Source organism: Macaca mulatta, chromosome 16 (genome assembly GCF_049350105.2).
Source record: "Macaca mulatta isolate MMU2019108-1 chromosome 16, T2T-MMU8v2.0, whole genome shotgun sequence".
NCBI classification, from domain to species: domain Eukaryota; kingdom Metazoa; phylum Chordata; class Mammalia; order Primates; family Cercopithecidae; genus Macaca; species Macaca mulatta.
Genome location: NC_133421.1, coordinates 59,262,849 through 59,281,941, shown reverse-complemented (window position 1 = coordinate 59,281,941; position 19,093 = coordinate 59,262,849). Strand labels below are relative to the sequence as shown.

The 19,093-nt window shown below is 41.8% G+C and overlaps 1 protein-coding gene across 19 annotated transcripts in view; it reads left to right on the top strand.

The window, feature by feature from the left end:
• The window catches only part of LUC7L3 (LUC7 like 3 pre-mRNA splicing factor), a 31,654-nt gene that overhangs the window by 5,125 nt on the left and 7,436 nt on the right, over positions 1 to 19,093 (top strand). For 12 of the 19 annotated variants that reach the window (NM_001265977.2, XM_077968769.1, XM_077968766.1 and 9 more), the window contains 6 exon segments: positions 10,964 to 11,030; positions 14,322 to 14,361; positions 14,976 to 15,120; positions 15,526 to 15,600; positions 17,584 to 17,688; positions 18,537 to 18,698. In NM_001265977.2, coding sequence (NP_001252906.1) covers positions 10,964 to 11,030; positions 14,322 to 14,361; positions 14,976 to 15,120; positions 15,526 to 15,600; positions 17,584 to 17,688; positions 18,537 to 18,698 — 594 coding nt within the window. 19 annotated transcript variants of the gene reach the window in all.

Genomic DNA, 19,093 nt, shown 5'->3' with positions numbered 1-19,093 from the left:
CTGGGATTACAGGTGTGAGCCACCGTGCCCAGTCCTTCTCTTCATTTCTTCCTAGTAGGTTAGGAACATTGTTGTATTCATTTATCCAACGAAAAAGTATTGCTCTGCCGGGCGCAGTGGCTCACGTCTGTAATCCTAGCACTTTGCGAGGCTGAGGCGGGTGCATCACCTGAGGTCAGGGAAAAGAGACCAGCCTGGCCAACATGGTGAAAACCCGTCTCTACTAAAAATACAAAAATTAGCCAGGCATGGTGGCGCATGCCTGTAATCCCAGCTACTTGGGAGGCCGAGGAAGGAGAATAGCTTGAACCTGGGAGGTGGAGGTTGCAGTGAGCCGAGATTGTGCCACTGCACTCCAGCCTGTGCGACAGGAGTGAGACTCCGTTTAAAAAAGAAAAATGTTTTGCCCTTAGGTAGATAACAGCAGGATAGTACAGGTATAGCACTTGGTCCTAAAGAGCCATCAGGTATTGGTGACAGGAAGGAGTAAATGCACTTTTTTTTTTTTCCCAGTAGGGATTATTCCAGTTGAATGTAAATGCATTTCCATAACAGAATATGATAAATGCCACCATTGGGCAAAGTAAAATTGACCCTTGAACAACACGGGTTTGAGTTGAGTGTGTTTGCTTTATACGTGGATTTTTTTCAATAAATATATTGGAAAATTTTTTGGAGATTTGCAACAATTTGAAAAAACTTGAAGACAAATCACATAGCCTAGAAATATTTTTTAAATACAAGAAAAGTGCATCACAAATACATAAAATAGATGTATATACTAGTTTATCATTTTCCTACCAGAAAATACATACTAATCATAAAAAGTTAAACTTTATGAAAACTTATGCACACACTACATGGTGCCACTAGCCGTCGAGAGAAAGTAAAGATTAAGTAATAACTGCACAAAATTAACTATAGTACATACTGTAATACTGTAATAATTTCGTAGCCACCTGTTGCTATTACAGTGAGCTCAAGTGTTGCCAGGATCCACTTAAAATGCCCTATGACCTGTGACTCAATCTCTGCATGAGCAGTTGGTGTCTATAGTAAATTGCCTATCACAGTAAAAAATGATCCCTTGGTTCTTGTGTATTTTCATTATGTTTATTGCAATACCATATAAACTTTTGCTGTTTTGTGTTTTGTTGTTGTTTTTGAGACAGTCTTGCTTTTGTCACCCAGGCTGGGGTGCAGTGGTGCCATCTCGGCTCACTGCAACCTTTGCTTCCCAGGTTCAAGCAGTTCTCATGCCTCAGCCTCCCAAGTAGCTGAGATTACAGGCATGTACCACCATGTCTGGCTAAGTTTTGTATTTTTAGTAGAGATGGGGTTTTGTCACGTTGGCCAGGCTGGGCTCGAACTCCAGGCCTTAAGTGATCCACCCACATGCTGGGATTAGAGGTGTGAGCCACAGCACCTGGCCTATGTACCATACCATAAACTTTGAATAATGCCCTGAGACCCATACGAGTGCAGCTCGTATTGGAAGTGCTCCCAAGAAGCAGAAAAGTCATGACAATACAAGAAGTTAAATTGTTTTATATGTACGTAGACTGAGATCTGCACCTGGGGTTGCTGGCATTTTAGGCAATTCATCTTTTGTATACAGATGACCTAAACTTAGGGTATTGATAAATGTAGCACTGTAAATGTGTTTTCAGATTTTTTTCTCTAGCTTACTTATAGTTATTTTTTTCCCTAAACATTCTACAATGCACATCTCTAGCTTACTTTATTGTAGGAATACAGTATATAGCCAGGCACGGTGGCTTACGTCTGTAATCCCAGCACTTTGGGAGGCCGAGGTGGGCGGATCACTTGAGGTCAGGAGTTGGAGACCAGCCTGGCCAACATGGTGAAACCCTGTCTCTACTAAAAATAAAAAATTAGCCAGGTGTTGTGGCTGGTGCCTGTAATCCCAACTACTCTGGAGGCTGAGGCAGGAGAATTGCTTGAACCCGGGAGGTGGAGGTTGCAGTGAGCTGAGATCACGCCACTGCGCTCCAGCCTGGTTGACAGAGCGAGACTTTGTCTCAAAAAAAAGAAAAAATACAGTATATAGTACATAATTTACAACATACGTGTTAACCAACTGTTAATGTTATCATAACGCTTCCAGTCAGTTGTAGGCTATTAGTTAAGTTTTGGGGGAGTTAGGGTCAGTAACTCTCTCAGTTGTTATAAAGGAATACCTGAGGCTGGATAATTTATAAAGAAAAGAGGTTTATTTAGTTCAGTTCCACAGGCTGTACAAGAAGCATGATAGCTGGCGCCTATCTGGTGAGGGCCCCAGACTGCTTCCACTCATGGCAGAAGGGGAGCCAGCATGTGCAAAGATTGCATGGCTAGGAGTGCCAGACACTGTTCAACCAATTTTCCAATCAACTAAGAATGGCAATTCACTGCCACAAGAATGTTTTTTTGGGACCAAACAAAGCATATCCAAACCATAGCAGTGCCCCTAGCTCCCTGAGTTCAAAAGTCAACTGTACAGTGCACACAGGAAAGGAGTGCATAACCCAGACTGGGATGGATACTCAGGAAAGGCCTCTCAGACAAAGCGGTCTTTAAATACAGTTACCTAAAAGATTGGTAGGAATTAGCCTGAGGGAGAGGAGAGAGAAGACACCTTACCAGCCTGAAGGAAGAGCTGGAGAAAAATCAGTGAATTTGGCAAATTTTAAATAGTATTATAGTGTGTTTCTTTTTGTTGGGTGGGGGAGTGTAGATAGGTATGCAGGAACTTGGTTTTAAGTAGTTTTTATAAGCCTTGTTAAAAGTTTAGACTTTATTACATTGGGAAATAACTGAAGGCTTCTAAGCAGAAGAGAGTTGATGACTAACTGGCTGCTGTGGAAGATGATTGAAATTTTACTAGAAGTTTGTGTAGGCAATAAATAGTGAATCATGCCTGCAAAGGTACATGTAATAAAATTAAAGGCATGGGGCCGGGCACGGTGGCTCAAGCCTGTAATCCCAGCACTTTGGGAGGCCGAGGCGGGCGGATCACGAGGTCAGGAGATCGAGACCATCCTGGCTAATACGGTGAAACCCCGTCTCTACTAAAAATACAAAAAACTAGCCGGGCGAGGTGGTGGGCGCCTGTAGTCCCAGCTACTCGGGAGGCTGAGGCAGGAGAATGGCGTAAACCCGGGAGGCGGAGCTTGCAGTGAGCTGAGATCCGGCCACTGCACTCCAGCCTGGGCGACAAAGCGAGACTCCGTCTCAAAAAAAAAAAAAAAAGAAAAAAAGAAAAAAAAAATTAAAGGCATGGAAATGAATGTGTGGTCGTGGTATAGCTGAAACATAAAACTATATGTTATCAGGGACATAATTTTTGTTATAAATTCTTTTATTAAAAATTATCTCTTTGGGGGTTTATCTTTAATACAATGAATTGAACTCTTTTAGCTAGAAAGAAAATATTTACTTACAGAATTAAACTGTTAATTTTTTTTTTTTTTTTTTTTTTTTTTTGTTGAGACGGAGTCTCGCTCTGTCGCCCGGGCTGGAGTGCAGTGGCCGGATCTCAGCTCACTGCAAGCTCCGCCTCCCGGGTTTACGCCATTCTCCTGCCTCAGCCTCCCGTGTAGCTGGGACTACAGGCGCCCGCCACCTCGCCCGGCTAATTTTTTGTATTTTTAGTAGAGACGGGGTTTCACCGTGTTAGCCAGGATGGTCTCGATCTCCTGACCTCGTGATCCGCCCGTCTCGGCCTCCCAAAGTGCTAGGATTACAGGCTTGAGCCACCGCGCCCGGCTAAACTGTTAATATTAAGGCAGAAGTGACAAAAGACTACAGCGTGAAAGGTTGTTTTTTTGAAACAGAGCCTTGCTCTGTTGTCTAGGCCGGAGTGCAGTGGCGCGATACCAGCTCACTGCAATCCTCCGCCTCCCAGGTTCAAGTGATTCTTGTGCCTCAGTCTCCCGAGTAGCTGGAATTACAGGCGTGTGCCACTATGCCTGGCTAATTTTTTTTTTTTTTTTTTTTTTTTTTTTTTTGGGAGATGGAGTCTTGCTCTGTCGCCCAGGCTGGAGTGCAGTGGCCGGATCTCAGCTCACTGCAAGTTCCGCCTCCCGGGTTTACGCCATTCTCCTGCCTCAGCCTCCCGAGTAGCTGGGACTACAGGTGCCCGCCACCTCGCCCGGCTAGTTGTTTTGTATTTTTTTTAGTAGAGACGGGGTTTCACCGTGTTAGCCAGGATGGTCTCGATCTCCTGACCTCATGATCCACCTGTCTCGGCCTCCCAAAGTGCTGGGATTAGAGGCTTGAGCCACCGGGCCTGGCCGCTTGGCTAATTTTTGTATTTTTAGTAGAGATGGCGTTTTGCCATTTTGGCCAGGCTGATCTCGAACTCCTGGCTTCAAGTGATCTGCCTGCCTCGGCCTCCCAGAGTGCTAGGATTGCAGGCATGAGCCACTGCACCTGGCTCGTGTTCCTTTTTTTAGCTAATAAAATTTCCAGGTATTCCTGGATTTTAAATTAATCAATATTTGTGTATATGTGACATTTGAAGTATTCCAGTAATATGTCCTGTTTCAGAATACAGTAAGTCTTCATTTAACGTTGTTAATGGCTTCTTGGAAACTGTGACTTCAGTTGAAATTACATATAACAAAAGTTTTACCATAGATTAGTTAATATAAAGAAGAGTTAGGTTTCTATGGCACATTTCTGGTTACAAAAACATAACTAAAAACGACCCAAAACATTTCTGACATCAAACATTGAGATAAATTTGAGTTATACATACATTTAAGAAAGATGAATAAAAGCGAGATAATTACCCAGTTTTTGGTGAATCAGTGAGTGATGGCAATTGTGGTGGTGGGTTAAGTCAAGGAATAAATGTTTACAACTTGAACACTGTCAGAAGCACCTCCTACCTCCATTCAGTTCCAACACAATAATAAATTTGATAAACTCACCAACCACTTTTGGACTACGCTGTTTATTGTCATGCATTTGTGTGATTATCATATGCTTTACAAACTTTTGTTTTACAATAATTTGTATTCATTCCTTTCCAGCCTCCTTATTCCAGTTCAGGGTGGCGGGTGGCCAGAGCTGATCCCGGCTGCCCAGGATGCAAGGCAGGAACTAACCCTGGACAAGATGCCCTCCCGTACTCACACACCCACACTCACCTAGACTGGGACTTAGCCATGCCATTTCACTTACTGTACACAGCTTTGGGATGTGGAAGGAAACCAGAGTACTGGGAGAAAACCCATACAGACATGGGGAGAACTTGCATACTCCCACACAGTTAGCCCTAACTGGGAATCTTTTTTTTTTTTGCCTCATCACATTATTCAAGGACTTACTGTATATAGTAATTAGGATTGGCTATTTAGATTTTTAAAATTTAAGTTCCTGTCAGTTTTACTGTTTCCAACATGAGTTGTGTTGCCAGTATTTAGATAATCAAAGTAGATAGTGAATATAAATACATTTATATATATATATTTTTGGGGGGGAGGGCGGGGAGACAGTGTCTGGCTGTGTCACCCAGGCTGGAGCGCAGTGGCACGATCTCGGCTCACTGCAACATCAACCTCCTGGGCTCGAGCAGTCCTGCCACCCCAGCCTCCCGAGTAGTTGGGACTGTAGGCTCGCACCACCCCCGGCTCAATTTTTTGTATTAGTGGAGATAGGGTCTTGCCATGTTGCCTGGGCTGGTTTCAAACTCTTGAGCTTAAGCCATCCACCTGCCTCAGCCTCCCAAAGTGCTGAGATTACAGGTGTGAGCCACCACTTCCAGTCTGTTATCTTTATGATAAGCAGTTTAACAAAAATAGTGCAGACAGGCCAGGAGTTCGAGATCAACCATGGTAAAATCCCATATCTACTAAAAATACAAAAATTAGCCAGGCATGATGGCAGTTGCCCATAATCCCAGCTTGGGAGGCTGAGGCACGAGAATTGCTTGAGCCTGGGAGGTAGAGGTGGTGAGCCGAAATCGAACCACTGCACTCCAGCCTGGGCGACAGTAAGACTCTGTCTCCAAAAAAAAAAGACGTAAAAATAGTACAGAGGGCATTGAAAATATTTGATTAGCTCAAGGGAGAATTGTATTGCTTAGTGTTGGATCTAAGTAGATACAGAAAGACAAAAATCATTAAGATGTCCTTAATGGGCCTGGTGCTGTGGCTCATGCCTGTAATCCCAGCACTTTGGGAGGCTGAGGTGGGCGGATCATTTGAGGTCAGGAGTTCGAGACCAGCCTGGCCAACATGGCTTAACCCCATCTACTAAAAATACAAAAATTAGCCAGACGTTGTGGTATGCTCCTGTAATCCCAGCTCCTCAGGAGGCTGAGGCAGGAGAATTGCTTGAACCTGGGAGGCGGAGGTTGCATTGAGCCAAGATCACACCACTGCACTCCAACCTGGGCAAGAGAGAGGCTCTGTCTCAAAAAAAATAAAAATAAAACTGTTAATGAGATTGAACACTTGTTGTCACTAGTGTTGCCTTAAATTTGTTAAGAGGATAAGTCACGATTATGTCGGTATTTAGAGAATTTGCATGGGTATTAATCTGTAATAAGCATTTGTGTCTTTTAGGGATTACTATTAAATGAAGAATGCTAGTATTCCAAAACTTGAGCAGTTGTCATGATTATGTCCAAAAGTAAGATAAGAATTCTCTGGGTTTATTCTTTTTTTGAGACAGTCTGTTTCTATAGTGGTGCGATCTCAGCTCGCTGCAACCTCTCCCTCCTGGGTTCAAGCGATTCTCCCGCTTCAGCCTCCCAAGTAGCTGGGATTACAGGCACTCGCCATCATGCCTGGCCAATTTTTCTATTTTTGTGGAGACCGGGTTTCACCATGTTGGCCAGTCTGGTCTTGAACTCCTGACCTCAGGTGATCCACCCGCCTCCGCCTCCCAAAGTGCTGGGATTACAGGCCTGAGCCACCACACCTGGCCTCTCTGGGTTTATTCTTACTATCATTATTGATGACTTTATTTGAAGCACCCAAATATGTTCTTCCCGTTTTTTCGGATCCCTTGTTAATATTTTTAGTTAAAATCAGACTCTGGAGAGAGTTGAAAGCAGCAGTCCAGGTAGCTAGTTTGTTGCATAGAGTAACAAATAATTTTGATGTACCATTAAATGGTAAAGCAGGAGAGTTGAAGTGGAAGGAACACTCAGAACTGGATTGGGGAAATGGATTCTAGTTTGGATTCTGTAGATATAGCTGGATGCTATCAGGGCAAGTCATGTGGTCTCCAATGGGGTGATTGGACTTGATTAGGTAGCTCCTGGTTAGCCCACAGACAGGCATGTGTTATTTGTTCTACACAGTGCAGAAAAACATGTAAAATAATAATCTGCAGTGGACAGGTCTATGGTAGGTCTACGGAAACCTATCCCCAAAGTCTGAGAGGCCGAAGAAAGAGGCTGACAAATCCAGTTTCTTGGAGACATGTAATAGGAACCTATGAACAGAAGTCAGGTCTGTCTCGGGCAGCTGCTGGTGGCAAGACAAGATGACATCTCCTCAGACCCAGGGCCTATGTACCATCGGGAAAGGGTATCTGTGCTTCAGAAGGCATGTGTAGGATAATTACTTATGGGCAAGATTTATGTTAAGTACACAATAATCAAAATTGTTTTGACCTAAGGGCAGGATTTACAGTAAGTACGTGTTTTTTTGTTTTTTTTTTTTTTTTTTTGAGACGGAGTCTTGCTCTGTCGCCCAAGCTGGAGTGCAGTGGCGCAATCTCGGCTCACTGCAAGCTCCGCCTCCCGGGTTCACGCCATTCTTCTGCCTCAGCCTCCCGAGTAGCTGGGACTACAGGAAGTACATGTTCTTAACACAAGGAGCAGTAGATAAAATAGAAATCTTGGCCGGGCGCGGTGGCTCAAGCCTGTAATCCCAGCACTTTGGGAGGCCGAGACGGGCGGATCACGAGGTCAGGAGATCGAGACCATCCTGGCTAACACAGTGAAACCCTGTCTCTACTAAAAATACAAAAACTTAGCCGGGCGAGGTGGCAGGCGCCTGTAGTCCCAGCTACTCGGGAGGCTGAGGCAGGAGAATGGCGTAAACCCGGGAGGCGGAGCTTGCAGTGAGCTGAGATCCGGCCACTGCACTCCAGCCTGGGTGACAGAGCAAGACTCAGTCTCAAAAAAAAAAAAAAAAAAAAAAATAGAAATCTTAGGGGCATTCCTGGAATTGGAGTTAATCGGAAGGCAGCCTGGCAGTTTAACACCCAAGATGAAGTTGCTTTAGCTTTTACATAAGCCAACACCTTTTTCTTTCAGTTTAGCAAATGTATACAGTTTAATCTTTACAATCCCACTATAAGAAATTTATTACCTCTTTTTTTATTTAATTGAGTCTTGCTCTTTCACCCAGGCTGAAGTGCAGTGGCATGATCGCCACTCACTGCAGCCTCAACCTCCTGGGCTCAAATGACCGACCGTTCCACCCTAGCCACCCAAGTAGCTGGAACCACAGGTGTGTGACACATACCTAGCTAATTGTTTTCTTTTCTTTTTTTTTTTTTTTTTTTTCAGAGACAAGGTCTCACTGTGTTGCCCAGGCTAGGCTCAAATGATTCTCCTGCTTTAGCCTCCCAAAGTGCTGGGATTACAGGCATAAGCCATTGGGCCCAGCCTGTCTCCCTTTTTTTAATACTGTGAAGAAACCAAGGCAGAATTACGACCCCTGGTTCTTTTTCTTTTTCTTTTTTTTAGACAGGTTACGTTCTGTCACCCTAGCTGGAGTGCAGTGGTGTGATCACAGCACACTGCCACTTCTACCTCCAAGGCTCAAGCAGTCCTCACATCTCAACCTCCCAAAGTGCTGGGATTACAGGCATGAGCCACCACGCCCCATCAGGTACCCCTGGTTCTTTAGCAGATAAGCAGATTTAAACTGTGCCATATTGCAGTGTACCTATTTCACGTGCTTCGAGAGTCAGGAGGGACCGTAGAGATGTGTCTATTTGTTTTTGTTTTAATGGTGAACCTGTCTGAGGATCATAGACATTGTGTCTTGCCTAGCTTAAATTTACGGAACACTTAAATTGGTCATGAGACCGGTAGAAGTCCTATTAAAAACAATAAAATTAATCTTTAAATAGAATCATCTCCAAAACCCTAGAATGTATTACTGTAAAAATGGGAAATAGAAATGAAATGTTTATAAGTGAAGATTAAATTCACAATAATAGTAAAACTTTCTCTTTTTTTTTTTTGAGGCGGAGTCTCGCTCTATCACCCAGGCTGGAGTGGAGTGGCCGACTCACTGCAAGCTCTGCCCGCGGCCCCCCCCCACTGCCCCGCCACCGTTCACACCATTCTCCTGCCTCAGCCTCCTGAGTATCTGGGACTACAGGCGCCCGCCACCACGCCTGGCTAATTTGTTGTCTTTTTAGTAGAGACGGAGTTTCACCATGTTAGCCGGGATGGTCTCGATCTCCTAACCTCGTGATCCTCCCGTCTCAGCCTCCGGAAGTGCTGGGATTATAGGCGGTAGCCACCGTGCCTGGCCAGTTCATAGTAAAACTTTCATGTCTGTGAGGATGGTACACAAAATTTAGTTTTTAAATTATTTTACAACCATACAGTTTATGGCTATAAATTATAGCAGATTTTGGCAATAACTTTTACTAAATATAGTTGTGTGAAATTTTTGGGTCTTCAAGGTTAATATAATTGAAAGGCTAGGTCACAGTAAAAGTGGCATAATGGTTGCTGTATCCTCCCTCCCCCAAATGAAAGAAATTCTCAAATCTTTTTAAAAATTGAGTATTGGCCTTGGTATTTTGTTGTGATGCACTTAAAGTGAACACAAAGTTGAACAAAATGGATGTTTTGAGGTCAGGAGTTCGAGACCAGCCTACAACATGGTGAAACCCTGTCTGTACTAAAAATATAAAAACTAGCTGGCCATGGTGGCACATACCTGTAATTCCAGCTACTTTGGAGGCTGAGGCAGAAGAAGTGCTTGAACCTGGGAGGCAGAGTTTGCAGTGGGCTGAAATGGTGCCACTGTACTCCAGCCTGGGCAACAGAGTGAGTAAGACTGTGTTTCAAAAAATTATATAATGATAATCCACCTAGTAACAGTGAAGTTTTGTGTGAAGGAAAGGTGATATTTTGGAATTTTGATTTACGTGGTTTGTAGTGTTATAAAATTAAATTCAGGATAGAGCAGTTTTGGAATATATCTGAAGGAGTTACAAAAGTACCAGTGGGAGAGAATTAAACATTGGTTTTATGTTAATAGTTTTTCCCCATACCGTGGGAACCCACCAAGAGTCTACTGTGTTGGCATGTATGAAAATATCCAGTGGCTAGGAGCAGTGGCTCATACCTGTAACCCCAACACTTTGGGAGGCAGAGGTGGGAGAATTGCTTGGAGCCAGGAGTTTGAGACCAACCTGGGCAATGTAGCAAGACCCCATCTTTCCAAATATTTTTAAAAATTTGCCAGGCATGGTGCTTGAACCTGTAGTTGTAGTTACTTGGGAGGCTGGTGTGTTAAGGATCTTCTAAACAAAAAGATGGAGCCGAATTGCTTTAAATGAGTGTTATCTGTGATTTAGATGGTTATTTCCAAATCCTAATTTGTAAGTAGGCCCTAATCTACGAAAGAGTTGAAATGATAAGAATAGTGTAAGAGTTTTTAAAAATATAAAAATTGCCCTTTATTTTGGGATGTCTTTCCCATATTTGTTTTTGCTACTGAGGGGTCAGCAGGTGGTGATTAAAAATAGATAATAGAAAATACTAGTAATACAAGTACTGTGTATTTTTTCTTCTATCGAAATTCAGGAGTCTGAAAGTCACTAACTTAATATGATTCAACAAATGAAATTCTTATATTGGTTGAAGCATACATACCTCAAGAAATGAGAAAATAGTTATTTGGCACCGTTCTCCAGTACAGTTTTAAAACCAAGCAATTTTTTAAGTACCTTTGTTTTTCTTTACTAGGTTTGTAAATATTATCTCTGTGGTTTTTGTCCTGCGGAATTGTTCACAAATACACGTTCTGATCTTGGTAAGTTAATTTTCTGTGTAACTTTTATCAAATTTATGATATTTAAAATGTTGAATAGGAGTGGTGAGAGGAAAAAAACTGGTTCTTTCTAATTCTGTAAAGTTTTTTCTTAAAAGATTTGTTAATAAGTAATTTCTTACTTGGTTTAGATATTTGAATGTATTAATAAATGTCAGTCTGATTAAACATGGTGGCTTGATTAAACATACATGTCTATTTCCACTCCCTCCCAAAACTCCACTTAAATGAAAAAGTTTTTAAAAAGATGTATATGGAAGAGGAGATAACGTTAGAGATGTCAGCAAATTTTTGGAAGATGACAAGTGGATGGAGGAGTAGCAGCAAACGCAACAGAGCAGAACAACCTGTACCCTAAAAGCCTGCAGAAGGGGATACTAAACAGAAGCGAGTGTTTGATCAGCAGAACCCTGGACAGGCTCAGGATTTGGAGGCACCAGGTACCACAGAAGGCAGGGTTGAGTCATGGGGCTGAAAATGAGAGAGATTAGTCTGTAGTCTAGTTCAGGGTTTCTCAGCCTTGACATTGTTGACATTTTGAGCCAGTTTTGGAGGGGGCTTTTCATGCATTGTGGGATGTTTAGCAACATCCCTGCCTTTACCCACTAGATAACCAGTAGCACCCCCTGTTGTGACACCCAAAAATGTCTTCAGACATTGCCAGATGTCCCCAGGATGCAAAATTGCCACTAGTGTAGGCGGTCCTGTACATCTGTTGATCTTACTCTCCCACCCATAGACCCCAGGAGAAGAGAGGGTTATTTTCAGGAGAAATTGGGCTAGAGAGACTAGTTTATCTGAACCACAAAACAAAAAATGATTGACAATTTCCTCATTTCTCTCAAGGATGGTACATAACCAGGATCATTCTGGATATATAAAAGAAGTCAATTCATTATGTACAATGTTTGCCTTAGAGCATTAGGAGCGTATTAAGGCAGGACCAGTCTAGATCTTGAGATTTCAGACACAGCAGGGGCAGTAGTAAGTAAAAAAAAAAAAAAATGTAAAAGAGAGTAAATGAATCTATATTTTTATTGGTGGGGCTCTCCTCTGCCCTGTTCCTAGAAGGATACAGCCAGATGTTTTTCCCCAGGCAGAAGAAAAGAGGATTCTTCTCTAGAGAAAGTGAACAGTTCCTGAGAAGTGATCTCTACAGGTACTGACCCTTGGGGAATCTCTTAAAAGAAAGTCTTACTGCCTGGTTTTCCTATGATAAAGCCCATTCATGAGCTGACAAACCCTGCCTAATCCCTACTAACTTCCAGTCAGATTTTGGAAGTGTCTTTTTAAAAAACTAGTTGCCTGCCAAGGACCACCAGCCAGACTTTCGAAGAAAGCCTTCAACACAAGAGATTAAGAAAACCAACAGAGAAAGAAGAATTTAGTGGAATTGGAGATAATGGGGAAAGCAGAGAGAGATTCCTCAAAATCTTAAGAAATTTAGTATCTTCAGAGACATATGAGAAGATACTGTATTCATCAGCAATAATAGGATGCCATAAAGAGGGAACTTGTGGAAAAAGTTTGGAAAACAGTTTTTGAAAAACAGCTCGTAGAAATTAAAGCTGGAGAAATAGAACTAAAATCGCCGGAAAGATTTGAAAATAAAATTGAGGACGTTTACTGGAATGTTGGGCAGTATGACAGAAGGATTTTTTAAAAACTTAGTCCAGGAACTGTACTACCAACTTAATAGTTGTGGACAGAATAAAAGCAGAGGGAATTGCTTAAGAAAAAAATTTGCGGTACTAAAGAACATTCATCTTTAGGTTGAGCAGGCCCTACAGGTGATCAGGACAGTGAATGAAAAAGATCCATACCTAGGCATACCCCTGTAAAATTTTAGAACGTAGGGGTGGTGGGGGTGAGTGTAGGTCACAGAATTATGAATCAGAATGGCCTAAGACTGGTCAGTAACAATGGGGAAAGTTGAAGACATTGGAGAAACATCCTCAGGGTGCTGAGTGAAAATGTGTCTACCAGGCTTAGCTATGTAGCCAAACATCAAAATATGAGGGAAAAAAGACATTTTCAGATATACAGGGTCTCAACAGATTTATCTCCCATGGACTTTTTCTCAGGAAACTCCACCAAAACATGTCCATAAACTGAGAAAGAGGAAAGAAAAAACAAGAGATCCAGTAATTCTCACCTACTGCAGAGCAGGAAAGGAATTCATCAGGATAATAGTTCTATAGTGAGCTTAGAAAATAAGTATCCCAGATTGAAGTAAGGCAGAAGGCCAATGGAAGAAAATGAAACTGATGATCTGATGTATTTTGACTCATATGTGAAATTAGTATTGAGATAGTTTCTATAGCTGAGTTGAAGTGTTTGAGAAGAATTTGAAAATATAGAGAAAAAACTAGGCTCATACCTGTAATCCCAGCACTTTTGAAGGCAAAGGAGGGCAGATCACTTGAGGTTAGGAGTTCGAGAACAGCTTGGCCAACAGGGTGAAATCCTTTCTCTACTAAAAATACAAAAAAATTACCCAGCTGTGGTGGTGGGTGCCTGCAATCCCAGCTACTTGGGAGGTTGAGGCAGGAGAATCCCTTGAACCCGGTAGGCGGAAGTTGCAGTGAGCCAAGATTGCGCCGCTGCACTGCAGCCTGGGCGACAGAGCGTGACTCTGTCTCAAAAAAAAAAAAAAAACATCAGAAGTGTCTCATAGTGCACCTTTGTTTGGCCTGACAGTGAATAGTATTTGCATAATATAAACACTAAGTGTTTATTTATCCCAAAATTTTGATGTCTAGGATTGATAAATAGCAAAATAAGCATAGAATTTTAAAAGGTGGAGGTAAATTCAAGAAGAAATAGAGAGGAGTTAAGATAATTGCTTTTTAGAGGTGGGAAGAAGTAGGAGTTGGGTACTAGTCTAGTGCTATTTGACTTTATATACAGATTTGAAAATAATAAAGTCAGCAGTGGTTCAGTTCAGTGTCTATCCCCATTAGTTTTCTTGAGTGGCAATAAAGAACAATTTCCTTTTGCCTTCACTCCCTTTCTCTCTCCCTCCCTTACTTCTCTTTTAACCATATATGGTTGCTATCCATTATATTGACTTTGAAGACTGAGCAGATCAGTTTTATGTCCTATTTGGTTATAATGCTTCATGATTCAGTAGGATCAATTTAGATGTCTACAAACTACTCAGTGATAAAGTAAATTCTTTTTCTTTTTAAAAAGAAAAATAACTTTTTGTTTTTGGCAAGAAACGGTTGCTAATAATCACAGATAATTTATACAATTGTATTTTTCCCCCAGGTCCATGTGAAAAAATTCATGATGAAAATCTACGAAAACAGTAAGTTATTTTGGTTGTCATTTCCCTCCCAGTTATTATTTGGTTTAAGGGGGACAAGGGTTGAGGAATAATTGGAATTAATTGTAAAATGAGTGTCTGAGAGAAGTCTAGTCACTGGCTAGGGGTAGTAAGAAACTTCTATCTTACTGCAACCTCCGCCTCCCGGGTTCAAGTGATTCTCCTGCCTCAACCTCCCGAGTAGCTGGGATTACAGGCGCCCACCACCATGCCTGGCTAATATTTTGTATTTTTAGTAGAGACAGGGTTTCACCATGTTGGCCAGGCTGGTCTCAAATTGCTGACCTCAAGTGATCCACCCACCTCGGCCTCCAAAAGTGCTGGGTTTACCGGTGTGAGCCACCGTGGCCAGCCCCAATTTTATACATGAGACTTCTCCCAGGTCCAGGGTCATAGATCCAGTACAATGGTAACGCTAGTGGTTAAACCCCTGTGTAAAGCTCTGTGGTGAGGGGCAGTCAGAAAGGCACTTCAAATACACCTGGTTTACCCTGCAGCCTAAATGCAATAGTCGTTGAGGCTAGTTAAGATAGAATATTAGAGTTGTAATGGATGAAGATTTGGAAATGAATACTTGTTTATTTTCATGTTACCAGGTATGAGAAGAGCTCTCGTTTCATGAAAGTTGGCTATGAGAGAGATTTTTTGCGATACTTGCAGAGCTTACTTGCAGAAGTAGAACGTAGGATCAGACGAGGCCATGCTCGTTTGGCATTGTCTCAAAACCAGCAGTCTTCCGGGGTAAGTGAAATCAATTCAGTCTTTGTAAAGGGTCCTTGTTTTCTGGAGATTCAGAGACCTCCCTAATATTTTTGAAACTTGTCTTCTTTTCATTACTTTGTTCTTTTAAAATGATATGAAACTTATAAGGCATTCATTTTTTCCAGTCTTTTTTAGCAAACACAACATTGATTTTGCTAAACATAAGATTTTTCTTTCTTTTTTTCTTGAGGCCAAGATTTTTCTCTTAAATAGTAGTAACTGACAATATGTGATTGACCACCAGAAGTTGAAGATAATTGAATTACTGTCCTTTCAGTTAAGCATTTTAATTATTAAATAGAAATATTATGTATGGTATGTGCGAGTTTGCATGTTTATCTTTGTTTTCAACTTGTTGGTAATACGTTTTATTGTCTTCAACAGGCCGCTGGCCCAACAGGCAAAAATGAAGAAAAAATTCAGGTTTTAACAGACAAAATTGATGTACTTCTGCAACAGGTGAGAATTGTATGCATTAATGTCAGGAAATACTTGAAACAGACGTGTAACCAGCAAAAATACAGGGATGGGCCAGGCATGGTAACTCATGTGTATAATCCCAGCACTTTGGGAGGCCGAGGTGGGAGGATTGCTTGAGCCCAAGAGTTTGAGACCAGCCTGGGCAACAAAGTGAGATCCAGTCTCTACAAAAATTAGCCAGGTGTGATGATGTGCACCTGTGGTCCCAGCTACACAGGAGGCCGAGGCAGGAGAATTGCTTAAGCCTAAGAGGGTGAGGCTGCAGTAAGACGTGTCTGCGCCACTGCACTCCAGCCTGGGCAATGGAGTGAGACCTTGTCTTGTGTGTGTGTGTACATGTATGTATATGTGTATATAAAAGGACGACAAATATGAAGATGCTCAACATTATTAGTCGTTAGGGAAATACAGATTAAAACTACAATCAAATACCTATTTGACACCTATTAGAATAGCTAAAATTAAACTGATCATACCAGCTATTGGCAAGGATGTGAGTCAGCTGGAACTGGGATATGATACTGTACAACCACTTTGGAAAAAATAGTCTCATTTTTTTCTTTCTTTCATATTCCTGCAGATCATATTGGAATCTGTTTTGTTGTCGTTGTTACTGTTTTTTTAAGACAGTGTCGCTTTGTCACCCATGCTGGAGTGCAGTGGCGCGATCTCAGCTCACTGCAACCTCTACCTCCCAGGTTCAAGTGATTCTCCTGCCTCAGCCTCCCGAGTAGCTGGGATTACAGGTGTGCGCCACCATCCTCGGCTAATTGTATTTTTAATAGATACGGGGTTTCACCGTGCTGGCCAAGCTGGTCTCAAAATCCTGACCTCAAGTAATTTACCCACCTTGGCCTTCCAAAGTTTTGAGATTACAGGTGTAAGCCACTGTGCCTGGCCCTGGAGTCTGTTTCTTAAAAAGTTAAAAATGTACCATGAGCCATTCTCCCACATATTTATCCAAGATAAACGAAAACGTATGTCTACACAAAGATTTACACTCCAGTGTTCATGAGTGCCGTATTCATAATAGCACTGAAAAAACCAAAAAAACCCCAGACTGGAATCAATTAAAATATCCGTCAGCAGGTGAGTGGATAATTAAATCATGATGTATCCATATGGTGGAATACCTGTCAGTAATGAAAAGGAATTAGTTACATGAGACAGTATGAATAAATCTTAAAATAATTAGGCTGAGTGAAAGAAGCCAGACAAAAAAGGAATATAGACTCTGGCTCTATATAAAATTTTAGAAAACGCGTATTTACCTATGGTGACAGAAAGCAGATCTGTGGTTGCCTGGGGATTGTGTTTGGGATTGAGGCTGGAGGAGGTACTGAAAAGAGTAGGTGGCTCACACCTGTAATACAAGCACTTTGGGAGGCCGAGGTGGGAGGATTGCTTGAGCTCAGTAGTTAAAGACCAGCCTGGGCAACATAGTGAGACGCTGTCTCTGTCTCTCTCCTTTTGTTTTTGAGACAGAGTCTCATGTCATTACCCAGGCTGGAGTGCAGTGGCACGATCTCGGCTCACTGCAGCCTCCACCTCCTGGGTTCAAGTGATTCTCCTGCCTCAGTCTCCCCAGTAACTGGGATTACAGGTGCCTGCGGCCATGCCTGGCTAATTTTTTTTTGTATTTTTAATAGAGATGGGATTTCAACACGTTGGCCAGGCTGGTCTTGAACTCCTGACTTCAGGTGATCTGCCCACCTTGGCCTCCCAAAGTGCTTGAATTACAGGCATGAGCCACCATGTCCAGCTGAAAGTGCATTTTTCTTAACACATCAGTTATACTTTATTGAAGTATAAAAAAAATCTAGGATGAATTAAACCCAAAGAGGCTTTTGTAAATAAAACCAAACAAAAAGATGGATAAAACCACTAATGAACCATGGGGAAAAAAGGAAATAGTTGGGTTTGAAAGAAATCTTAACTATTTTTTTCCCCCACTCTTCTAAGATTGAAGAATTAGGGTCTGAAGGAAAAGTAGAAGAAGCCCAGGGGATGATGAAATTAGTTGAACAATTAAAAGAAGAGAGAGAACTGCTTAGGTCCACAACCTCGGTAAGTAAACCTTATTTCACGTTATCTCACCTGTCTGTTAACAGTTAGTAGGAACTCATTTTTATCTGAGAACCTTTGAAAATTATTCTGATGTTCTAAACTTAGAGTCAGCACAATTTGTAGGCCACAAGGTCTGTGGCAGCTACTAAGCTCTGCCTTTGTGCAGTATGCAAGCAACTTTAGATAGTACAAGAAACAAACGGGTGTGGTTGTATCCCAATAAAATGTTAGAAAAAGGCCTCCCTGGCTTGCCAATCACTGCCTTAAACCATAAATTTCCATATGAGCCTCGTTTTATTTTCATTTTTGTTGTAATAAATTACTCAGTACATACTTATATCTTTGTTAAAAATTAATACACCCTTAAAATATCTTATTATTTTAATTGAAGAATAGAATATATGTGTTTCAGATACTATTGATTGCAGAATATAATTGGTCATTGGTTCCTCCATATTGAATAGGATATGTTCAGATTATAGTCAATGTGCTTAGTTCCTTAATTAGTTTTGTGTATGGACATCATATCCCTTGACCCTAAGCAAGGAATGAATTCATACTAAAATAGGTGGCTTTCTGAAAGGTGGTTTAAATTTCGTAAGGTAATGTGTGTGTTGAACATTGAACAGTGGGTCTCAACATTTTTTCTGGGTGATTCAGCAAGTTAGTTGCTGTTGCCTTAAACGTCTCTCTTTAAAAAAAGTTGACCACTTGTAGCCCGGTATTACTGATTTGGGGAAATGGGAAAGAGCAATTCACACACATTAGAAATCTTTTCTAAATGTTGAGTACTTCTTGAGATTTGTTTCTCTTCCTCAGATGTTCTTGTAACTGATTTATCGTTTTAGACAATTGAAAGTTTTGCTGCACAAGAAAAACAAATGGAAGTTTGTGAAGTGTGTGGAGCCTTTTTAATAGTAGGAGATGCCCAGTCTCGGGTAGATGACCATTTGATGGGAAAACAACACATGGGCTATGCCAAAATTAAAGCTACTGTAGAAGAATTAAAAGTAAGTTTTTTTTGTTTGTTTGTTTTGAGGCAAATTCTTGCTCTGTCACCTAGAGTGCAGTGACATGATCTCAGCTCACTGTCACCCCCACCTCCCAGGTTTAAGCAATTCTCATGCCCCAGCCTCCTGAGTAGCTGGGAGTACAGGCATGTGCCACGAGGCCTGGCTAATTTTTGTTTTTTTGTTTGTTTGTTTTGTTTTTGAGACAATCTCACTTTGTCACCCAGGCTGGAGTACAGTGGCATGATCTCACCACAACCTCCACCTCTGGGGTTCAAGCAATTCTCATGCCTCAGCTTCCCGAGTAGTTGGGATTACAGGCATACACTACCATGCCCGGCTGATTTTTGTGCTTTGTTAATAGAGACGGGGTTTTGCCCTGTTGGCCAGGCTGG